Source organism: Monodon monoceros, unplaced genomic scaffold (genome assembly GCF_005190385.1).
Source record: "Monodon monoceros isolate NGI ecotype Baffin Bay Population unplaced genomic scaffold, NGI_Narwhal_1 Super_Scaffold_4, whole genome shotgun sequence".
Lineage (NCBI taxonomy): Eukaryota > Metazoa > Chordata > Mammalia > Artiodactyla > Monodontidae > Monodon > Monodon monoceros.
In genome coordinates this window covers 6169712-6190158 of record NW_021703781.1, presented here as the reverse complement: position 1 = coordinate 6190158, position 20447 = coordinate 6169712, and the positions used below count along the sequence as shown (strand labels likewise).

Genomic DNA, 20447 nt, shown 5'->3' with positions numbered 1-20447 from the left:
GGGGGACAGAGAGCCTCCACATGCCCTTCCAGCTTTAAAAGTCCATGAGTGGTGAGAAGTAGGGGCCCCAAAGGTGAAAAGAGCATCTTCAGGTGAAGGTCACTCCAACACAGGAAGCCCAGTTACAATTAGAGCTCCCACTTACCCAGTACCCCTCCCCACCCACCCACCCCATCGCCCCGTGCTGCCTGGTTTACACACAGCCCCGTTTCATCCTCACAGTAACCCTGAGAGAGGGCCAAGTGTCTCCTTTATCCATACTGAGTGCCCAAGGTCACAGGGCAAAGGAAGCAGCAGAATTTGGATCTGGGACTTTCTGACTTCAAAATCTACCCGTTTTCCACTACCTTCGGGTTGCTTGAAGTGATTCATGCATTGACCACCTGATAACAGACTGTCCTGGGGGTATCTCTGTGTTCAAATTTTCTCTTCCTATGAGGGTACCAGTCACATTGGATGAGAGCTCCCTCTGATGACCTCATTTTAACTTGACTGCTTCTGTAAAGACTTTATTCCCAAATCAGGTCACATTCTGAGGTACTGGGGGTTAGGATGCCCACAAAATTTTTTTGGGGTGGGGAGCACAGTTCAACCCATAACAGTCCACTCTCTGGCCCCCAAATTCATGTCCTTCCCATGTGCAAAAGACATTCACCCGACATCCCCTAAAGCTTTCATCATTCCGGCATCAACTCCAAATGCAAAATCTCACCTACCCATCATCGACTCAAAGACCCAGCTCTCGTCAGCTCCTGAATCAGAATCCCCAGGAGCCCTGGAGACTGTGGGCTGCACCCGGCAGCCTCTCCACCAGGAACGATCTCGGATTGTCCAACACAGACGCGGGTACGCTGCCCAAGAGCAGCACGGTCACGTCCGGACCTCTCCCTTTATGAATCACATTAGATAAGGGCCAATAGTTCCTCAAGACAGTTCCTCAGAGGAAGTTCAAAGATCTCCTCTAAAGACGTCCTTTCAGAGAGACAAAGAGGGAAGCGTATCAGAGCTTCCTGGCTTTCCCGATCATCAAGAAACAAAAGAGTGGAGCCTTCTGTGCTTCTTAGTGAAAAAGTAAAGGCAATTCTTTGAACTCGGTGATTTCAGAGTTTATTTATTTTTCCTCTGTTATTATTTTTTGTACCCGAGCTTTTCTTTTGACCTACAGCTGTTTTCACTACTGATTCTAAGGAAGCCCTAGAGTCCTAACCGTATTCAGGATTACAGAAGCTCTCAGGGCAGCAGCGCTAACACGCTGCTAAGTTTACCTTCTTCTCTGTCTAGCAGCAGCCCTGCTCTGTCATCCCTGCACCTCAGAGCAGGGGCTGAACAAGCTGAGAAAGGTCCAGGGATCAAGAAGGTGCACCTCTAGAGCGACTTCTCTGGATGATGGCCAAGCTGAGGGAGAGGGGAGGGGGGGGAAGAGATGAACCAGGGATGAAAGAGGAATGCAGACAAGGGGGAAACACTTGGGTAGAGAGAAGAAAACTTAGAGGCATTGTAAGAAAGGGAAAGAAATGAAGTGGGCATTGGAAAAACCCACGGGATGGAGAAGGAGAAAGGGAAGGAAGGGAGAAAGGAAAACCGCAGCCTGTCAGCACTCTCTGGTGGATGTGGTGAATGAACTGGCTGGTCCAGCCTTTCAAACAAGGGTGCTGCTCGAAGTAGTTCCCCCTTTAGTCCTGGTTTCTGCTCCCGGTGCTACTGGAGTTTGCAAGAAGGACAGGGTGCCACATCAGACCCGTCCAAGCGCGGAGGAGGGCTCAGAGGGGTGCATGAGGGGTGCGATGCCACCTATGGGACTGTCCTGGGCTGGTCTCTAGGGCCAGGGCTCCCAGGGAGCAGCCCTGTGTGCAGTGCAAACAATACCCCGAGGATGAACAAAGGCAGAACATACGCTGATGTGCTCCCTGGCCAAGGGCACTTACTTAGCTCACTGTGACAAAGCAATGAACTGTATACCATCTCCCCAACTCTCCCGACTTTCAAAGCCTCTTTCTTTGTTTCTGTCCTTAATATATGTATGAACATGAATCAGATTTTACTCACTTTCAACAGGCAATTCTGACTCATTCCACGATGGATGGTGTATTAGTGGTAGAGGTGGAATGAGATGGCCACACTGCAACCAGCATGACTATTTTCCTGCCAGTGTAAATTTTCTCAGGGCAAAGAGTTTTTTTAATTAAGTTCATACGGTATAATAATAGATACCCACCTTTGTTATATGCATGTGGATATACAAACATCTTTTTTTTTTTTAACTTTACAAGGTAAACCCAGTTAACATATCTAACTGAATCAGTTCCTAAGATGCCAATATGGGAAGAGCTTTTTCTGCCCACAGTCTGATGAATAGGTGGTTACATTTTATATCTTTCATTCACTTACTGAGATGATAAGTATTTAACCAGGGCTTACTAAGTGCTGGGTACTGGGCCAGGCGTTGGAGAAAAACGGTCGAGCAAAACAGACATGCCCTCTGCCCAAGAACTTATAGCCTAACGGGGGAGAGAGACAATGGTGAAATCTTCACAGCTAGAAAGGGTGACAGGTTTTGGAAGGGTGCACCAAGATTGTGTAACATGGAGCTGAATCTACATCAGTTTTGGTCTGAAATCTGAAGGGTGGGCAGGAGGTAAATGGACTGGCGGGGGTTGGGGGGAGGTGAAGGGAGCCTTCCAGGCAGCAGAAACAACTTGTGCAAAGGCCAGGAGGCAGGTGGTCCAGGGCTCTCAAGGAAACAGAGGAGGCAGGGTGGCTGCAGTGCAGACGAAGAGAAAGAGCAGGCTTGCCGACTGAAGGGAGAGCTACAGGCCCACGTACAGAGTATGGACACCACTGAAGGACTGAGGATTTACTGGAAAGTCAGCACAGGTTTCTGAGTAGAGGAATGGCGAGATCTGATTTGTTTTTAAAAGGTCACTGTGGCCACTTTTAGGTGTACAGGTTGGTGGAAGGTGACAGTGTGTATGGAAATACCAGTTGGGAGGTGAGCGTAGGAAATCTGGTGAGACAGCATGGTAACTGGGTCTGGGGTGGAGACATGAAAATGCCACGTAACGAGTTTTACACATTATCACCACTTGTGGCTTCATTACAGAAATGGAAGGGATGTGTCCTGGAGGTTATAGAAATGATATGAGATGTTAGAAAGAGGAAGTCATTTTTTGGGTCATATTTCTGTCCAACCCTTTGTTTCTATATGCAAGTGTGGAGATATCTTTTTTTAAACTGGAAGAACCCTCATCTAATTGATAGAATTCCAGAGTGGGAATGGACATGAGAGTCATCTTTCAGATGCCTGGAGATGTTCTTCAACATCACTGCAAGTGAGAGGGAGATCTCTACTCAGGAGGTCTCTCCCCTCTTTGTAGGAAGCCAACAAAAGTCCACCTACAAGTTTGGGTTCTACCTCTCAAAGTCAAGGAGACAGGTTCTTTCCAAATGACACCCTCCTATCATCATATCCTCAGGTCTCTCATCCCGCCACATGTGCTGGGATTTCCAAGTCCCTTTGTTCCAGGTTGTGAGCTTCCATTTTGGCTGGGCCAGGCAGGCTAAGTAGCATCACCGGACTTCCAGATCCTGCAGTACTATTACTGTCATCTAAGATCCTATTAGCTGCCCTGGTGGCCTTATCACACTCTTGACTCACTGAGGCTTTTTATACGTGAAGCTGTGTTTCCCAGCACCCACCTCCTCTGGTGCCATTGATTTTGGGGGTCCCAAGCAGACCTTATATGTATCCCCATTCAGTGGGTCCCAATCAAGATCTTTTTGAATCTCCTTCATCATGATCATTTAATGAGATGCGAAACCACTGTTAGTAAAATCTAGCTTAACACCTCTTGGCATCTTGCCAATTACATTTTCAGAAGAGGAAGTGGATGCAGAGGTGAGAGCTGGGGGGCAGGGGTAGGATTTCTCCCTTAATTTCCCCTTCTGTTTTTCCAAACAATGAATATGGGGGAGGAGAAGGATATCCAAACCATTTACTTATCTTCCATCTCCCATGGATAAAATGTTTACCATTCCTCACTTAAAGAAGAACCACTTGAAGGAGAATTTAGATCTTTCTTAAAATCTCCAGGAAACTCTCTCAGACCCAGCACATCACAAGGCCAAGTTAGCAATCTTCTGACCCACCTCCAGATACTTTCTATCTCATTCTCCTAACTGCTCAAGCCCCAAATGAACAATAAAACATTCAAGCTCCGGCCCTGCCCAAGCCCAAGAAATAAAATAGGGAACACGTGTCTCTAAGCAGGTATCTGTGGTTCTGTATATCTGGCTCTCTCCCTAGCCTTTCCAGCCTCAACAAAACTAGAAAAAGCCCCAGTGTGCTCTGGGGGATACATCATTCATTCATTCACATGTTCGACATTCACTGAGGATCAGCCTAGGGTATGGGAGAGCAAGGACAGCGAATTCCTGAAAGGTGAAGTCTGAGGAAGATTTTCAATTCAAGTGAAATTAAAGAAAAATCGAGAGCCTGGTCTCAAGAACAGACACAGTATTCTACGGTTTTTCAATTCAAGTGAGATTAAAGAAAAATCTAGATTCTGGCTTCAGGTGCAAACAAAATATTTAACGATAAGGACAGAACTAGAGGCCATTCTAACCAAAGGCCTCTACAGGTGGGATCAGCCGCCTGGTTTTGTGGATACTAGTTTATGAAATAGCTCCAAGGACCAATATTTAGAACAAAACCATTTAATAAAAATGAAACGAGTAGAGAAGAGGAGAAATGAGAAGGCACGTGAGTAGGGAGAAAGGGAGAGCTCGGGAGGAAAGAAAGAAATCCACCCCTTGCGCTCTTTTCTGCCGGAGAGGTTTGAGGGGCTTGTTTCAACCTGGCATCTCCGGTGCAGAACAAAGACGCTGGGGCGAGAGAGCAAGAGGAGAGAAGGGGCGTCTCAGGCACGCTTGGGGGTGACGGGCCAGGGGGCCGCGGGGGGCGCGCGCCACCAGCAGCCGCTCGCGGGGGGAGCCTCGCACCTCGCCCTCCGGGACCGGGCGCCGCCGCTGTCCCCCGTCCGGCCCCGCGCGGACCCGGGTCGGACGCCAGGGTCCAGGGTGGTCCCAGGTCGCCCCTCGGGGCTCGTGGGGAGCTCGGCCCCGACAGCCCCGCCGCAGACGCGGACGCCTCGCGATCTAGCGACCCGCGGTCCGCGCTCCGGGTGAGGGTGCGGCGCGGTGTCAACTTACCCGCGCGCACAGGGTCGTCCGGAGAAGCCATGGGGACGGAGTGGGGCCGACGGGCGCCAGAGCAGGGCCGGGCGGCTGGCGGGACAGGGGAGGAAAGCCGGGTTGCAGGTCTCGGTTGCCCTGCCTTTCGGACGCGTGGGGAGCGAACCTCCGCAGCTCCGAGCGCCCCTCCTCCGCCCGCTCCTCCCCTCTCTCCGCCGCTCTTCCCGGCGCTCACTTCCTGCTTGGCAATTAGCAAAGCCCCTGCCGTGTGCGTCCGGTTCCACCCCCCGCCCCCAGACGCGCAAGCTGGAGCCCGGGTCCAGCGGACCAGGGCGCGGGGAGAGTCCCCGGGTGCCCCGGAGTCGCCAGCACCCGCCGCGAGCGCCCTTCCAGTCCTGCGCCCAGGTCTCCCAGGGCAGGTCGCGCCGCGGAGCTCGCGGGAGTGCTGCCCGGGACCTGCTGCGAAGCGATTATTAGCCTTAAAAGCCGGCTGCAGTCGCGGGTCGCTCTCCTGGCTCCCTCCTTTCGCCCTGAGTCCGGCCGCAACTCTCCTCCGCGCACAGGCCTGTGCTGAGATGCCTGGCGGCGGTCTGATGTTTAGACAATTTCCTGCTCTTTAGGCAAAGTACGCCGCTGCATGATGGCACACGCTAATAATTTCTATTTTGATTTTTCTTTGGCATTGGTTATTACATGACCTCCAGGGTACTTACGACACAAAGGGAGTGAAAAGAGGAAGCCTGATACACACTCGCACAGCCTCGCTAGAAAAATAGCTTAGGGCTCCCTCGGAAATGCCAAGGTCTAATTTTTAAAATTTTAATTTTATATCAATTACGTGCGCACAGATTGGAATCTTCCACTAAGACTATTTTTAAGATTGTTATATTTTAACTAAACCTATCATCAATCATAAATCTATTACTATACGATGGTTACAGGCAATTTAAATTTAATAGTAATCTCTTAAGGGTTTAAAATAACCTTTGTCTTCACACATAAGAATTGAAAGAGAGGAACTGATTTGAAAGAGATAACATAGCTTTTAGTCAGTTTATCGTGAAGGAGCAGCCTCTGGCTAAAAACTCAGCTCCGAAAAATGCAGGAAAGCGGCAAGTGTGTACATACCCTCTTGGCGACCAGGGGCGCGCTTTGTGCCTCTCCCCCTCTGTTTAGTAGTCCTGAGGCCCATGGCACTCTCCACATCGGCACTTAATATGCCATGAAAGAAACCAGAGGCTCAGAGAAGAGGGTCCGGCTGGGTGTCGACCTTCTGGTGGAAAGCTCTCTGGGGAATTTGTGGGTGGGAGGATGAACTTCCTTTTGGTCTGCCTTCTGAAAGGAAGGGAAATTTTTTTAAACGGTGTTTTCTCTTAGCATCCATTTTGAGGTTTGGTTTGTGGTTCTGTCTGTACTTCTCATGATGATGGAATTATTTCTGAGGTTGGTTGTCAGGAACCACATAGCAAGTTGGCAACACAAGCTTAAGCATTGCTCTGAAGCTGGTTTGCTTTTCAAAACACTGAATTAATTGTCTTATCACTCCCACTTTTATTATATCAAATAGAAGAGGGGTGGCAGAAACACACTTCACCGTTAATTTTTTAAAAGAAAATGACTATATATATTATTCCCTTTCATTCCATTTCCTTGTACCTACTTTTTGTGAATTGCAACCATAAGCCCTCATTACCTTATTTTTCCCATGTGCTTTGTGAACTCTAAAGTGTAATGCAAGTGAAACTTTTTTTTTAATTTACAAAAAGCTAATTTAAAAACAATTATCTTTATATAATTGCTTTACAATGATGTGTTAGTTTCTGCTTTATAACAAAGTGAATCAGTTATACATATATCCCCATATCTCTTCCCTCTTGCATCTCCCTCCCGCCCACCCTCCCTATCCCACCCCTCTAGATGGTCACAAAGCACCGAGCTGATCTCCCTGTGCTATGTGGCTGCTTCCCACTAGCTATTTTACATTTGGCAGTGTATATATGTCCATGCCACTGTCTCACTTTGTCCCAGCTTACCCCTCCCCCTCCCCGTGTCCTCAAGTCCATTCTCTAGTAGGTCAGCGCCTTTATTCCTATCTTGCCGCTAGGTTCTTCATGACCATTTTTGTTTGTTTGTTTTTTAGATTCCATATATATGTGTTAGCATACAGTATTTGTTTTTCTCTTTCTGACTTACTTCACTCTGTATGACAGACTCTAGGTCCATCCACCTCACTACAAATAACTCGATTTCGTTTCTTTTTATGGCTGAGTAATATTCCATTGTACATACTGCTACATCTTCTTTATCCATTCATCTGTTGATGGACACTTAAAAACAATTATCATCCACTGGAGTTGCCAAAGGGCTACCAAACAAACTATGTGCTGTCATACTGTGTCCTTCTGCTTTTCCTTCTACTGCTACCCAAAGAGGGTTTTAAAACACTCTTTAAAATAGACATTTTTGACTTTTCTTAAAAGCACCTAAATTAACTCATGAATCTCGGAATCACAATAAATGGGAATTGGTAACCAAAGAGTCAGATGTGCTGGATTTGACTCACAGGCCTGTCACCATGAGTTTGTGTTACTTTAGCACACGAAGTTACTAGTGTGCTACTTTGTGTGCACACTTTAGCACACAAAGTTTTGTTACTCAAAACTCTTGAGTCTGTAAGAATTTGTAGGATTGCTAAAGTTAACTTAAATATTGCATATATAAAATTACCTAAAAGTGCCTGGCTTACAGTAGGTACAAATAAACCAACTACTTTCCTGCCTTCATTCTTTCCTTGGAATTTAGTCTATTATGAGAAGCTCCTATTGCCTTTGTTATAAAAAATGAACGAGTATTTATTATAGGGTGCGTGTACAGCACGGATCGATGGATTGATTGATAGCCCCCTCATGCCCCAAACAAAATGCCACGCCCTGGGAAACCAAAGTGAGAAGTCCCTGACTTTTAGGAGTGTGTGGTCAAGAGAGATCTGTAGATACTCTTTCACTGTAGAACCAAGATAATGAAAGTTTAAAACAGGAAGGGGTATGTGTGGAAGAAAGGGATTAAAGACCTATGGAAGCCAAGTGGCTTGGTGGTGACCACCCTCAGACTGACAGTTTGCCATGGAAGTTTTCATACAAATTTTGAGACGTTTGTTTATGGTACTATGGCTAAAGCCTTAAGTGGGGGGAAAACTGTTGGTCTTGTGTCTTTTCACAGACAATGACGGTGATCAGAAATATCTTCAAATGGGGAAAACAGCAACTCAAAACATAGTTTATTTGATTCATCATTGAAATATGTTGTTTTTGTTCATTTTACATCATTTTGGGTGTTACTTAAATTTATGCAACCTGAGATAAAAAGTTATATTGTTGAACCACATACTTCCTTATTTCAAAGGGTTGTTGTACATTGTGTGTAAATGAACCCAGCAAACTGGTTAGACCTGCAATGATAGCATATGGATTTAGGATTATAGGAGACTCCTTATGTTCCAGAATGGGACAGTCCCTCAGTTGAATTGGCTTGATATACCCTTGGGGAATTGTGTGTTGTGGAAGAGGCGCAAATGAGAGTAAGTTCATTTGTCTCCTTTTTGGAACAGATATTTGCGAACACTTGTCTAGAGTATGTTAAGGCAGTGGTAGTGGGTCTCTGCTGTTTTGCCACATAACTTCTCATAGTAATGCCCCAGTGTACTCCCGGAGAACCATCGTTCCGCTCTCAATCCATGTGATCAGGCTGTGGCACCATCACCCCTGCCTCCTGACAAGTGACCCAGGAGTAGCCTTTCCAGACACCGCTGAATGAGCCAACAAGCCTAGGAGATGCGTGGTACCTTTGCTGGGATGGCTGGGAGATGGGCCTGTGCATGGTGAAAGAAATGAGCAGGACTGAAATGTTTGGGAGGGTCCATATCCTGGAGAGCCTTGAATGCCATACAAAAGCACGTGAAACTATTTTTCAGCAACAGGAAGCCAGGAAGCTAGTTTTTGAAAAGTGGCATATGAAAATTGGTGTTTTTGGAGGATTGGTATGGCAGCTGTGTGTAGGACAGGATGCGGCGAGGAGAGAATGCAGGCCAAGAGACCATTTCATCTTTACAATACACTGTAATTTACTACAGGGTTGAATTTACATCCTTGTCCAAATGTGAGGGAAACTCAAATCGGAAATTTTAAAATGTCTTTTTGTGGCCTTTTTAAGCAGTCACCGTCTCACACAAATTGATTGCCTTGTAGATTTGCATATATGCACAAAAAATGATGTATTCAAAAACATTAACAGAGAGACTGAAAAACTTAAGGAAAATATTATCATTTTTGCTGCTTTGAATACTGTTTGACAGGAGCACAACATTCTGGTGCATTTGTTTAAGCAGAAATAGTTCTTTTTTTAATTGAAGTATAGTTATTTTACAATGTGTTAATTTCTGCTGTACAGCAAAGTGACTCAGTTATACACACATATACATTTTTTTGTTTTTTTGGCCATGCCATGTGGCATGTGGGATGCGGGATCTATCTTCGTTCCCCAGCCAGGGATCGTACCTGCACCCCCTGCATTGGTAGCATGGAGTCTTAACCACTGGACTGCCAAGGAAGTCCCTATATATTCTTTTTTTTTTTTTTAATTTAATTTATTTTTGGCTGCATTGGGTCTTCGTTGCTGCGTGTGGGCTTTCTCTAGTTGCAGCAAGCAGGGGCTACTCTTTGTTGTGGTGCACATGCTTCTCATTGCAGTGGCTTCTCTTGTTGCAGATCTTGGACTCTAGGCGTGCAGGCTTCAGTAGTTGTGGTGCACAGGCTTATACATTTTTTTTAATATTCTCTTCCATTATGGTTTATCTCAGGATATTGAATATTGTTAACTGTGCTATACAGCAGGACCTTGTTGTTTATCCATTCTATATGTAATTGTTTGCATCTACCAACCCCAAACTCCCAGTCCATCCTCCCCAACCCCCTTCCGCCTTGACAACCACAAGTCTGTTCTCTGTCTGTGTGTTTCTGTTTCATAGATAAGTTCATTTGTATCATATTTTAGATTCCACATATAAGTGATATAATATGGTATTTATCTTTCTGACTTACTTCACTTAGTGTAATAATCTCTAGTTGCATCTGTATTGCTGCAAATGGCATTATTTCATTCTTTTTCATGGCTGAGTAGTATTCCATAGTATATATGTACCACATCTTCTTTATCCATTCATCTGTTGATGGACATTTAGGTTGTTTCCATGTCTTGGTTATTATCAATAGTGCTGCTATGAATGTAGGGGTGCATGTATCTTTTTGAATTATAGCTTTGCCTGAATATATGCCCAGGAGTGGGATTGCTGGATAATATGGTAACTCTATTTTGAGGTTTTTAAGCAACCTCCATGCTGTTCTCCATAGTGGCTGCACCAACTTACATTCCCACCAACAGTGCAGGAGGGTTCCCTTTTCTCCACACCCTCTCCAGCATTTGTTATTTGTAGACTTTTTAATCATGGCCATTCTGACCAGTGTGAGGTGGTACCTCATTGTAGTTCTGATTTAAGCATAAATCGTTTTTCAAGGTCTTCTACTTCTCACTTATGCAATGCCTGCCCTTCTATCTACAGGAGGTTAAATCTCTCTTGTCTTCGCCTATCAGCTTACTTTGAATTATCTATCCATCAAGATACATGAGCTAGAAAACCACAGTTTTTGTGCTGTGTTTGGTTTCCCCAAAAGGGAATGACACAGTGTGGGTGATTCTCAGTATGGTATTTGGCTAAAACGCTTAGAATGCTGTGGGTGGAGCATGGGGGATGGGAAGAGGAAAAGAGAGAGGAAAAGGTGAGGCTGGGCAGCAAGCACTTTTGTTCTAGAAATCCTCTGCCAGCCTCAGGATCCTCACTCACCCCTCACACGTGTGTCCTGGTGCCTTGACTTAGGCCCTATCATACTCAGTATGATTCCCAGCTGCTTTCTTATATATCTTTATATATAACAATTGACGTCTTGCTCCAGATTTTGAGAGAAAATCTGTTCAAAGAGATGAACTTTATATGTTAAAAACTGAAACCCAACTAATAAGAGTCAGCCAGAGGAGATTTTGTTTTGTTTTGGTTGTGAGGAGAAAAGGGCAAATGAATATTATCAGTGATCAACTAAAAATTGCACAGTCAGCACCCGAGAGCATAGTTTCCTGTGCTTTGTACCCCCAGAATGTAGAACATAGGTTCAGATTGGTGACTTAGGAATCTACAAAATAACCAATCATTTAAAAAGTTAGTTTAACAACTTGTCATTTAGAATTTATTCTAAGCTAAGACACAAAGGTGGATCCAAGTGAGTCAACTGAGAACTTTTAGAACTAATTGGTGACTTTCGCTTGAAGGAGAAAGTTCAACAGATTGAACACCAGCAGCTTTCTTGTAAACCAACGATAACCAACTGGGCAAAAACGATCCCATTTACAGCAGCAAAGAAAGCTATAAAGTAACTAGGAATAAATTCAATAAAACTGAGTAAAAAACATTGCAAAAACTACAAAGATTTACTGAAAAAACATGAAATTAATCTGACAACTTAAAGAGCTATACCAGTTAATAGATTAGAGGTCTCAATACTAAAGATAGTTATGAATCTAAAGATTCGCTACAAACCCAATCACACTAACAAGATTTTTGGGGGAACATGAACCTGATTGCAAACTCACATGGAAGGGTAAATTCAAGATAATATTGAAAAAGAGTAACAAAGAGAGGGGATTTGCCTTCCAAAACAGCAAGATCTTACAAACCAATAGTAACAGTGGATTAATTGAACAGAAAAGAAATTTAAGACACAGACTCGTGTATCCTTTTGGAATTTGCTATATGACAGAGACAGTTAAATGGTGAAAAGATGGACAGTTCAAAAAATAGTATTGGGATATTTTGATATTTATAGGAACCATACAATTTGTATCCCTGCCTCACTGTATACACAAAAGTAAGCTTTAAATAGATTAAATATCTAACTGTCAAACATTTTAACTTTAAAATTATTAAGAGAGAATGAAAGAGAATCTATTAATAACTTTGGTAACAGGAAAGCCTTTCTTAAGTCGAAAAATCAAAAGACGTAAAATTCTGATAAACCTGACCAGATAAAATTCAAATTCTGTGCCATAAGAAAATAGAAAATTATAAAAGAGGGTATAAGCTTAGAGAAATTAATTATATATGTAATGTTCTATTTTATAATTATGAAATATAAAATAAAATATAATTATAAAATACTTGTATTTATAATTATATTCAATAAAATAGAATATTATATATAATTTATATATATATAATAAAAGATTAGTCTCTAAAATTTTAAGCATTTATTCAAACAAATTAAAATACAATAAACATAATTCAAGATAAGGTTAGGCAAAGACAAAACAGAGAATTCCTAGAAGAAACAAAAATGGCAAATAAAAATGTGAACAGGGACCCAACCTTCTAAAAATAAGAGAAATACAGATCAAAGCAATAATGAACTGGCAGGTTGGCAGAAACTTAAAAGGTTGCCAATATAAAGTATTGGTGAGACTGTGGAGGAACAAGTCTTCGTACATTGTAGCAATGTAAACTCCTATGCTCACACTGGAGAGCAATTTGACTTCTGTACTTTCCCTAAAGGAACTCTTAAACATGATGCAAGGAGACATGCGTGAGATTGCTGGCTGCAGCATTGTCTGTAATAGCAAAGATCAGAAACAACCTAAATGTCCATCAATAGGAGAATGGATAAATATGATACAATCATGCAATGGAATATTTTACAAAGGTAACCAGAAATAAGCTTAAAATTTTTTTAAATGAAAAAGCAAGCTGCAGAATGATGAGGGGTAGACACAAACCAATCTATGCCTTTTCTATAACAACATGTAAATATTTTTAAATGGATACATGCCAACTTTACCTTGCAGCCGAGACAGAGTAACAGGAAGCAGATTTACCCTCATGTCTGAAGCAATAACAACAGCAACAAAACAGACAAAATATTCAATATATGGAATGACAGTTTTTAAGGCACTGCACACCAGGCAAAGAAGGAGAGTGATCCCCAAGAGCTGGCATATAAACAGGGTGATTCCTATGACTGCCCAGCTTACTGCCTTGAGAGAATTTCCAGGTTGCAGTGCAGAGAAAGGCAACCCAGGAGAGCCCAGTGGACTCCCTGATTTGAAGAGATGTAGCTAGAAGATCAAGACAGCTGGAAGTCACAGGACAGAGTCCTATAGAGACATCACAGAAAGGGTCCCTGGAGATCATGGAATGTCCCCCTTGACTACTCAGCATAACACTTACTGATAGGTACATTCATGTTGGACATTACTCAAGACTGGGGAAAGGACAACTAGAGGAAATACGTGAGAGGATTAGAGGGAGCAGTACCTGGTGCTCACTCAGGGCCAGTAATAGTGCTTGTTCCTATCAGGGAGACTGGGAAAAAACCTTACATTTCATGGGCATTCAGTAGAGTGTACAGAAGAGTTTTGCCTCAGTAGTGTGAAATAATTATCCCTAGACTAAGCAAGCACTGTCTCAGGTCCATCTAACAGATCTTAAAAGCAAGACCCAAAAGAATAAAACTCTTTTCAAGTAACTTAGCTGCATCCCAAGAAGCTCAAGAAATACAAATATAAGCTATAGAAATACAAAAATATCCAGTACCCATCAAGGTACATGCCCAATGTCTGGAATACAAAGATGGCCAGGCTTCCAAGAAGGAGGAAAATGTAGGCTTATAATCAGGAGAAAAATTAGTCAATTGAAACTGACCCAGAACTGACACAGATGTTAGAATTCACAGAGAAGGACATTAAAACTTTTATCATAACCGTATTCCACAGGTTCAACAAGCTAATCAGAGACATAGGAGATATTAAAAACCCAAAATAGAACTTTCGGAGATTAAAACTGTAATACCTAAAATGAAGTATACACTGGCTGGGATTAACAGCCAATAAGACATTGCAGAAGAAAAGATTAATGACTTGAAGACATAGCAACTGAAAGTGTTGAAAATGAAACTCAGAGAGAAAAAATAATTTTTTTAAAAAGTGAAAATTAACTGTGGGATAACTTCAAGTCACCTAGTAAATATGTAACTGAAATCCCTGAAATGGAAAGAAGGAGGGGGACCAAAAAATGTCCAAAGAAACTGAAAGTTTTCCAAATTTGATGAAAACCTTAAACTAACAGATCCAAAAATCTCAGGGAATACCAAGCACCAGAAATATGAACACAATTTCACCAAGGCACAGCATAATCAACTTGCTCAAAGCCATGGACAAAGACAAAATCTTAAAGCAGTCACAGGAAAAAAGACACATTACAGAGGGACAAAAATAAGGATGACAACAGATTTCTCATCCATGCAACCCAGGAGACAGTGGAGCATCTTTAAAGAATTGAAAGAAAAAACTGTCAACTAGAATTGTATACCCGGTAGAAATGTCTCTCAAAAACAAAGACAAAAGTTGAGAGAGTTCACCTCTGGCAGACCTACATTACAGGAATTGTTAAAGGAAATCCTGCAGGCAGAAAGAAGATGACACTAGATGGAAATTTGGATCTATGCAAAGGAATGAAGAGCACCAGAAGTGATGAATATATGGTTAAATAGAAAAGGATATATTTCCTCTTATTAAGAGTACTTAAAAAGCTCATAGAGGGCTTCGCTTGTGGTGCAGTGGTTGGGAGTCCGCCTGCCGTTGCAGGGGACACGGGTTCTTGCCCCGGTCCGGGAGGATTCCACATGCCGCGGAGCGGCTGGGCCCGTGAGCCATGGCCGCTGAGCCTGCGCATCCGGAGCCTGTGCTCCGCAACGGGAGAGGCCACAACAGTGAGAGGCCCGCGTACCACAAAAAAAAAAAAAAAAAAAGCTCATAGATTTCTTAAAGCAAAATAGTAACAATGTATGTGGGGTTTATACTATATGTAGGGGTAAAATTAGTGTCAACAAGGGCTCTAAAGCCTAGAAGGGAAAAATGGAAGTGTACTCTTCTAAGGTTGTAATGCAGGATTGTTATAATGTCATTTAAAGATATACTGTGATATGTTAAAGATTTATACAATAAATTCTAAAGCAACCACCAAAATAACACAAATAAGAGTTATGGTTCATAAAGCCAATAAAGGAAATAAAATGAAGTCAGAAATAATACAGCTTGGCAGTTTCCTAAAAAATTAAATGTACACCTGCTATATGATCCAGTTATTCCACATTTAGTTACTCACCTAAGGGCAATTAAAGCATATTTAAAAGACATGTACATAAATGTAAAACCTAAAACTATAAAACTTCTGGAAGAAAAGAGAAGAAATTTATGTGACTTTGGGTTAAGCAAAGATTTCTTAAGTATAACACCAAAAATACAATATCAATTTAAAAATTGAAATATTGGAGTTCATCAAATTTCAATACTTCTGCTTTTCTAGAGAAACTTAGAATAATGGAAAGACCAGCCACTTCTGGGAGAAAATATTTGCAAGCATATATCTGACACAGGACTTTTATCCAAAATGTAAGAAGAACCCTCAACACATAAGGAAACAAACAACCCCCACCAAAATGGACAAAACATACAAAGAAACACTTCACCAAAGACGATGCAAACAAGCACATGAATCACGTCACTAGTCTTCTGAGAAATTCTAATTAAAACTATAATGAGCTACTACTTAACACCTGTTAGAAAGGCTAAAATTTAAGACTGACCATATCACATGTTGGCAAGGATGTGGAAGAACTGGAATTCTCATACCCTGGTGGTTGACATGCTAAGAGGTACAATCTCTTTGGAAAACCATTTGGCAGTGTCGTAAATTTTACATATACACCTACCACATGATCTTGCTATTCCATGTATTTACCCAAGTTTTTAATAAGCATGTGTCCAGACAAAGACTTGAACACTAATGTTTACTACAGCTTTATTCGTAATAGCTGTAAACTGGAAACAACTCAAATATTCAACAGGTGAATAGGTAAAAATATTGGGGTATACCTTTATAATGAAATACTATTCAGCAATAAAAGGAATGGACTCTTGATACACATAACAATATGGATGAATCTCAAAATAGTTATGCTGAGTGAGAAAGGCCGGAAAAAAAAGAGTACATACTGTATGAGTCCAGTGATATAAACCTATTGAAATTCAAACTATCTATAGTGACAGAAAGCTGATCAATGGGTTCCTGGGCCTGAGGATGGGAAGGAAGAAGACATTACAAAGGGAAATGAGTCACCTCTAGGTGTGATGAATATGGAGCATGAGGTGACGCTTTCATAGGTGTATGCCTATGTCAAAACTTGTCAAATTATACACTTTAAATATGTGCAGTTGATTGTATGACAATTATTCCTCAGTAAAGCTGGTTTTTATTTAAAGAATGGATACATGCCAAACTCTTAACAATGGCTGATAATGGCTATCTCTGGGCAATGGGAAAAGGACCAGGATTGGGAGAAAGTAATACTTACAGGAGATTTTAACCTTGTCTATAATGTTCTAATTTTATAATATAAATATTAATTTATGTATACGTTATTTAATTTAAAAATTTAAATAGAACAGTTAGAAATTATTTTCATAAATGTGCCTGCATAACAAAATCAGTCTTGCCCCTCCACATTGTTTCACAGATTGATCTGTTTGCAAAGCTTCAGTCACCTGAAAAAATTATCTTCACTTTTCTCATTTTCCAGACTATAGAATGTTCAAATAAATATGAAAAAATTATCTTCACTTGTCTCATTTTCCAGACTATAGAATGTTCAAATAAATATGAAAGCTAATAGTTGATTTTTTGTCCTTTTTATAGAATAAGTGATTAGCATATTTGACTTGAGACTATTCCTATATGCAATTGCACCATTAGCGTTTCATTCCTTTGTGTTACATTATTTTGATCCCTTTTATTTATTTATTTTTTTAACACCTTTATTGGCATATAACTGCTTTACAATGTTGTGTTAGTTCCTGCTGTATAACAAAGTGAATCAGCTATACATATACATATATCCCCATATCTCCTCCCTCTTGCGTCTCCGTCCCACCCTCCCTATCCTACCCCTCTAGGTGGACACAAAGCACCAAGCTGATATTTTGATCCCTTTTAAAAGGCCAACAGTTTCATGCTATTATCAATTAGCTTTATCCAATCAGGTTTTCTCTGGGGAACATGGGAACATTGTGAAAGGAGGAAATAATGAAGAGGAGCCAGGAGATGGAAATGCACCGAAAGGGACGGTAGGGGGCACCAAAGGCAAACAAGAGAGCAGAGGACCTATGCATGAATTACCTCAAACCAGCACCTGTAATGTAGCTGTTTCAGTGGAAGGAACTAGTACTTCTTCATCAGTAATTTACACTGGGCACCATCAGCATGGAGAGAAGTTTAAGTCAGTTGAAACAGAAGGGGAAGATTAGGTTGCGCATTATAGAACAGAATTTCTCATAGGTTAATAGAAGTTAATGCACCTTTCTTTTGTGGTCATTAAGAACTTGCATTTCAGAAATGCCCATCAACAGTAATTCAATAAAAGCTCTCTCAGTTTCAGAACTCCTCAATTCTTTTGTAGAGAAAGGGGATTGTGCTGTTAGTTGTTTCAACAGGCAACTTTCTGTGGTGCTCAGAGATTTTCCATTTCAATCAGGGCAGCTGTGGAAAGAGGCCAGTCCCCATTTCTCTCCTCCTCACCCTCTGCCACAAACGATCCGATCAATTATGAGTAATACAGACTTTTTTTTTTTTTTTTTTTTTTGCGGTACGCGGGCCTCTCACTGTTGCAGCCTCTCCCGCTGCGGAGCACAGGCTCCGGACGCGCAGGCTCAGCGGCCATGGCCCACGGGCCCAGCCGCTCCGCGGCACGTGGGATCCTCCCGGACCGGGTCACGAACCCGCGTCCCCTGCATCGGCAGGCGGACTCTCAACCACTGCGCCACCAGGGAAGCCCGATCCATACAATTTTAAGCCCTGAAATAGAGTGTGACCTCTGACCTTTGAAAAATTGTGTTGGAGGGAGAATAGAGGGAAGAGGAAGATCCAAAACTTGTATAGGAGATAGAAGTAAAGCAGCTGGACAGTGGTGAAACTTGGCCTTGTACAGTAATGAGATATTTTGTTTGAAACTTGATAGAACAGTAAGGAACCATCGTCAGGCATTTCGCCCCAGCATGACCTTGTTATTGTTTTCGCCCATCACAGGCAGTGAATCTTCCTGAAGAATGAGGAGCCATGACATAGATTTTGGTATGACTTGAGCAGCTGGAAGAGTCATCAGCTCACACCCAGCAAGGGCCAGCTTTCTGCACACACATTCAAGGGCTTCTCCATTGACTCCCTGGCTTCTAGCTGCTCTCTGGGATGTTGCTTTTCCCCACGGGCCCTCAGTCCTGTCTGACTGCCTGGAGCACTCCGCTGTGGTTTCCCAAATGTAACTCAGCTTATTTCCCATCAACAAAATCTACCAGTGCTGCTTCTTGGTATCAGAACCTTAATTAATGATGAAAGGCCATATGTTATGGTGTCAATGGTTATAATATGTTGCCCTTCTCTGAGAATATAGTATTTTAAATTAGAGCCTTTATGCCTAAAATAATTAATCAGCAAATCTTTTTGTCTATAAAGTAAATGATAGGTAATTTTATAATTTAGTTATCATTTCATTAAAAAGGCATATCCCTTACCTCAAAAAACTTACATATTCTTGGGAAGACATGTACAGGTAGTGAAATGAAAATACATATAGCTGGATAATGGATTGTCAAATGCTTGATACAGACAGTAAGTACTATAGAAAGTTTAGAGGAAATAGAAATCTGAGAGAAAGAGATCCTTTTGAGGTGTAAAGTTCACAAAAATAACAAGGGCAGAAAGTATTGTTAAGCCTTTGAATGACTGAATGGGGAGCTGGGGTGAGGAGAGAGGGGGACAAATATTATGCAGACGAGGACACGGTGTGGATTGTTGCGTAGTGAGAAATCAAACAATAGTGAGGGAACATGTGATTAATGTAAAGATTCTTACGGGAGATAAGGTTGGAAAGAGGTGTTAGAGCCCAAGTGAGAAAGACATTAAATGCCAGCCAGAGACTTGTTTGTCCTTTTATATGATAAAATTTTACCGTTATAGAAATTAATTTTATTTGGATTATAAATGTTTTATAACAGGTATTCAGATTGGGAATTAAAGACTACAAAAATCAATATTTCATCTTGTTCCATCTAGAGAGCACATCTACTTTTTAGCATTATTTCTTCAATCATAATATAATCTGTTTTTACACAATAAACTTCTTTCTTTTCTGCAGAATATATGCTTTAATACAAAAGTAACCTAAACCTGTAGTGAAAGATTATTGATGGGAAGGACAGGATTCTAAAAAGAACAACATTTTGGTATAATATTTAATTTTAAAATTAAATGGACCACCAATATTTACAGTAGGGGTCTTAACACTTCATTTAATTTCCATCAAATGTATATCTACAGTAGTGTCTGAGCAGTCCTCTTCTTATAATTAATAAGCCAAAAAAATCTTAATCCAAAAGCCCCAATTTGGGTTTTGAAAAATATTGCCACTTTGTTAATGTAGAATTTAGTATTACACACAAACTTAGATATTATCAACCCCAATTGCAAGAATATAGTGAACAGTTAAATGGATAATTTCATCCACAGGCACTAGGCATAAATTTTGGTGCACTCTGTTTTTCTAGAATCTTGATTTGTTGATTTCATAAAATGTTTAAGATAGTATCTTAAAAAAAAAAACAAAACCCTTAGTTTCTATTTCCAGCAAAGATGGAGTAATATGGACTCCATTTATTCTCCAGCCTGAAACAACCCCCCCAAAACAGACAAGATATATGAATCAATGGTTTTAAAGACCCTCCACATCAAGGAAAGAACAATGATCAAAAAACAAAGCAACAGGGCTTCCCTGGTGGCACAGTGGTTGAGAGTCCGCCTGCCGATGCGGGGGACACGGGTTCATGCCCCAGTCTGGGAAGATCCCACGTGCCGCGGAGCGGCTGGGCCCGTGAGCCATGGCCGCTGAGCCTGCGCATCCGGAGCCTGTGCTCCACAGTGGGAGAGGCCACAACAGTGAGAGGCCCGCGTACCTCAAAAAAACAAAAGAAAAAAACAAAGGAACAAAAAACAAAGAAGGTGAGCCCTATGACTATCCCCACTTACTACCTTGAGAAAAATTTTAGGCCATGGTGCT

The 20447-nt window shown here is 41.8% G+C and overlaps 1 protein-coding gene across 3 annotated transcripts in view; it reads right to left on the bottom strand.

Annotated features, from left to right (window-relative positions):
* EDARADD (EDAR associated death domain) overlaps nucleotides 1–6439 on the bottom strand; it is a 63870-nt gene extending 57431 nt beyond the window's left edge. For 2 of the 3 annotated variants that reach the window (XM_029201187.1, XM_029201186.1), the window contains exon 1: nucleotides 6319–6439. In XM_029201187.1, the coding sequence (XP_029057020.1) occupies nucleotides 6319–6382 (64 nt within the window). In that variant the 5' untranslated portion in view covers nucleotides 6383–6439. Of the gene's footprint in view, nucleotides 1–5208; nucleotides 5570–6318 lie in introns of those variants that run through there. The other variant, XM_029201188.1, reaches the window with a different exon arrangement.
* Between the last annotated feature and the right edge of the window lie 14008 nt (nucleotides 6440–20447).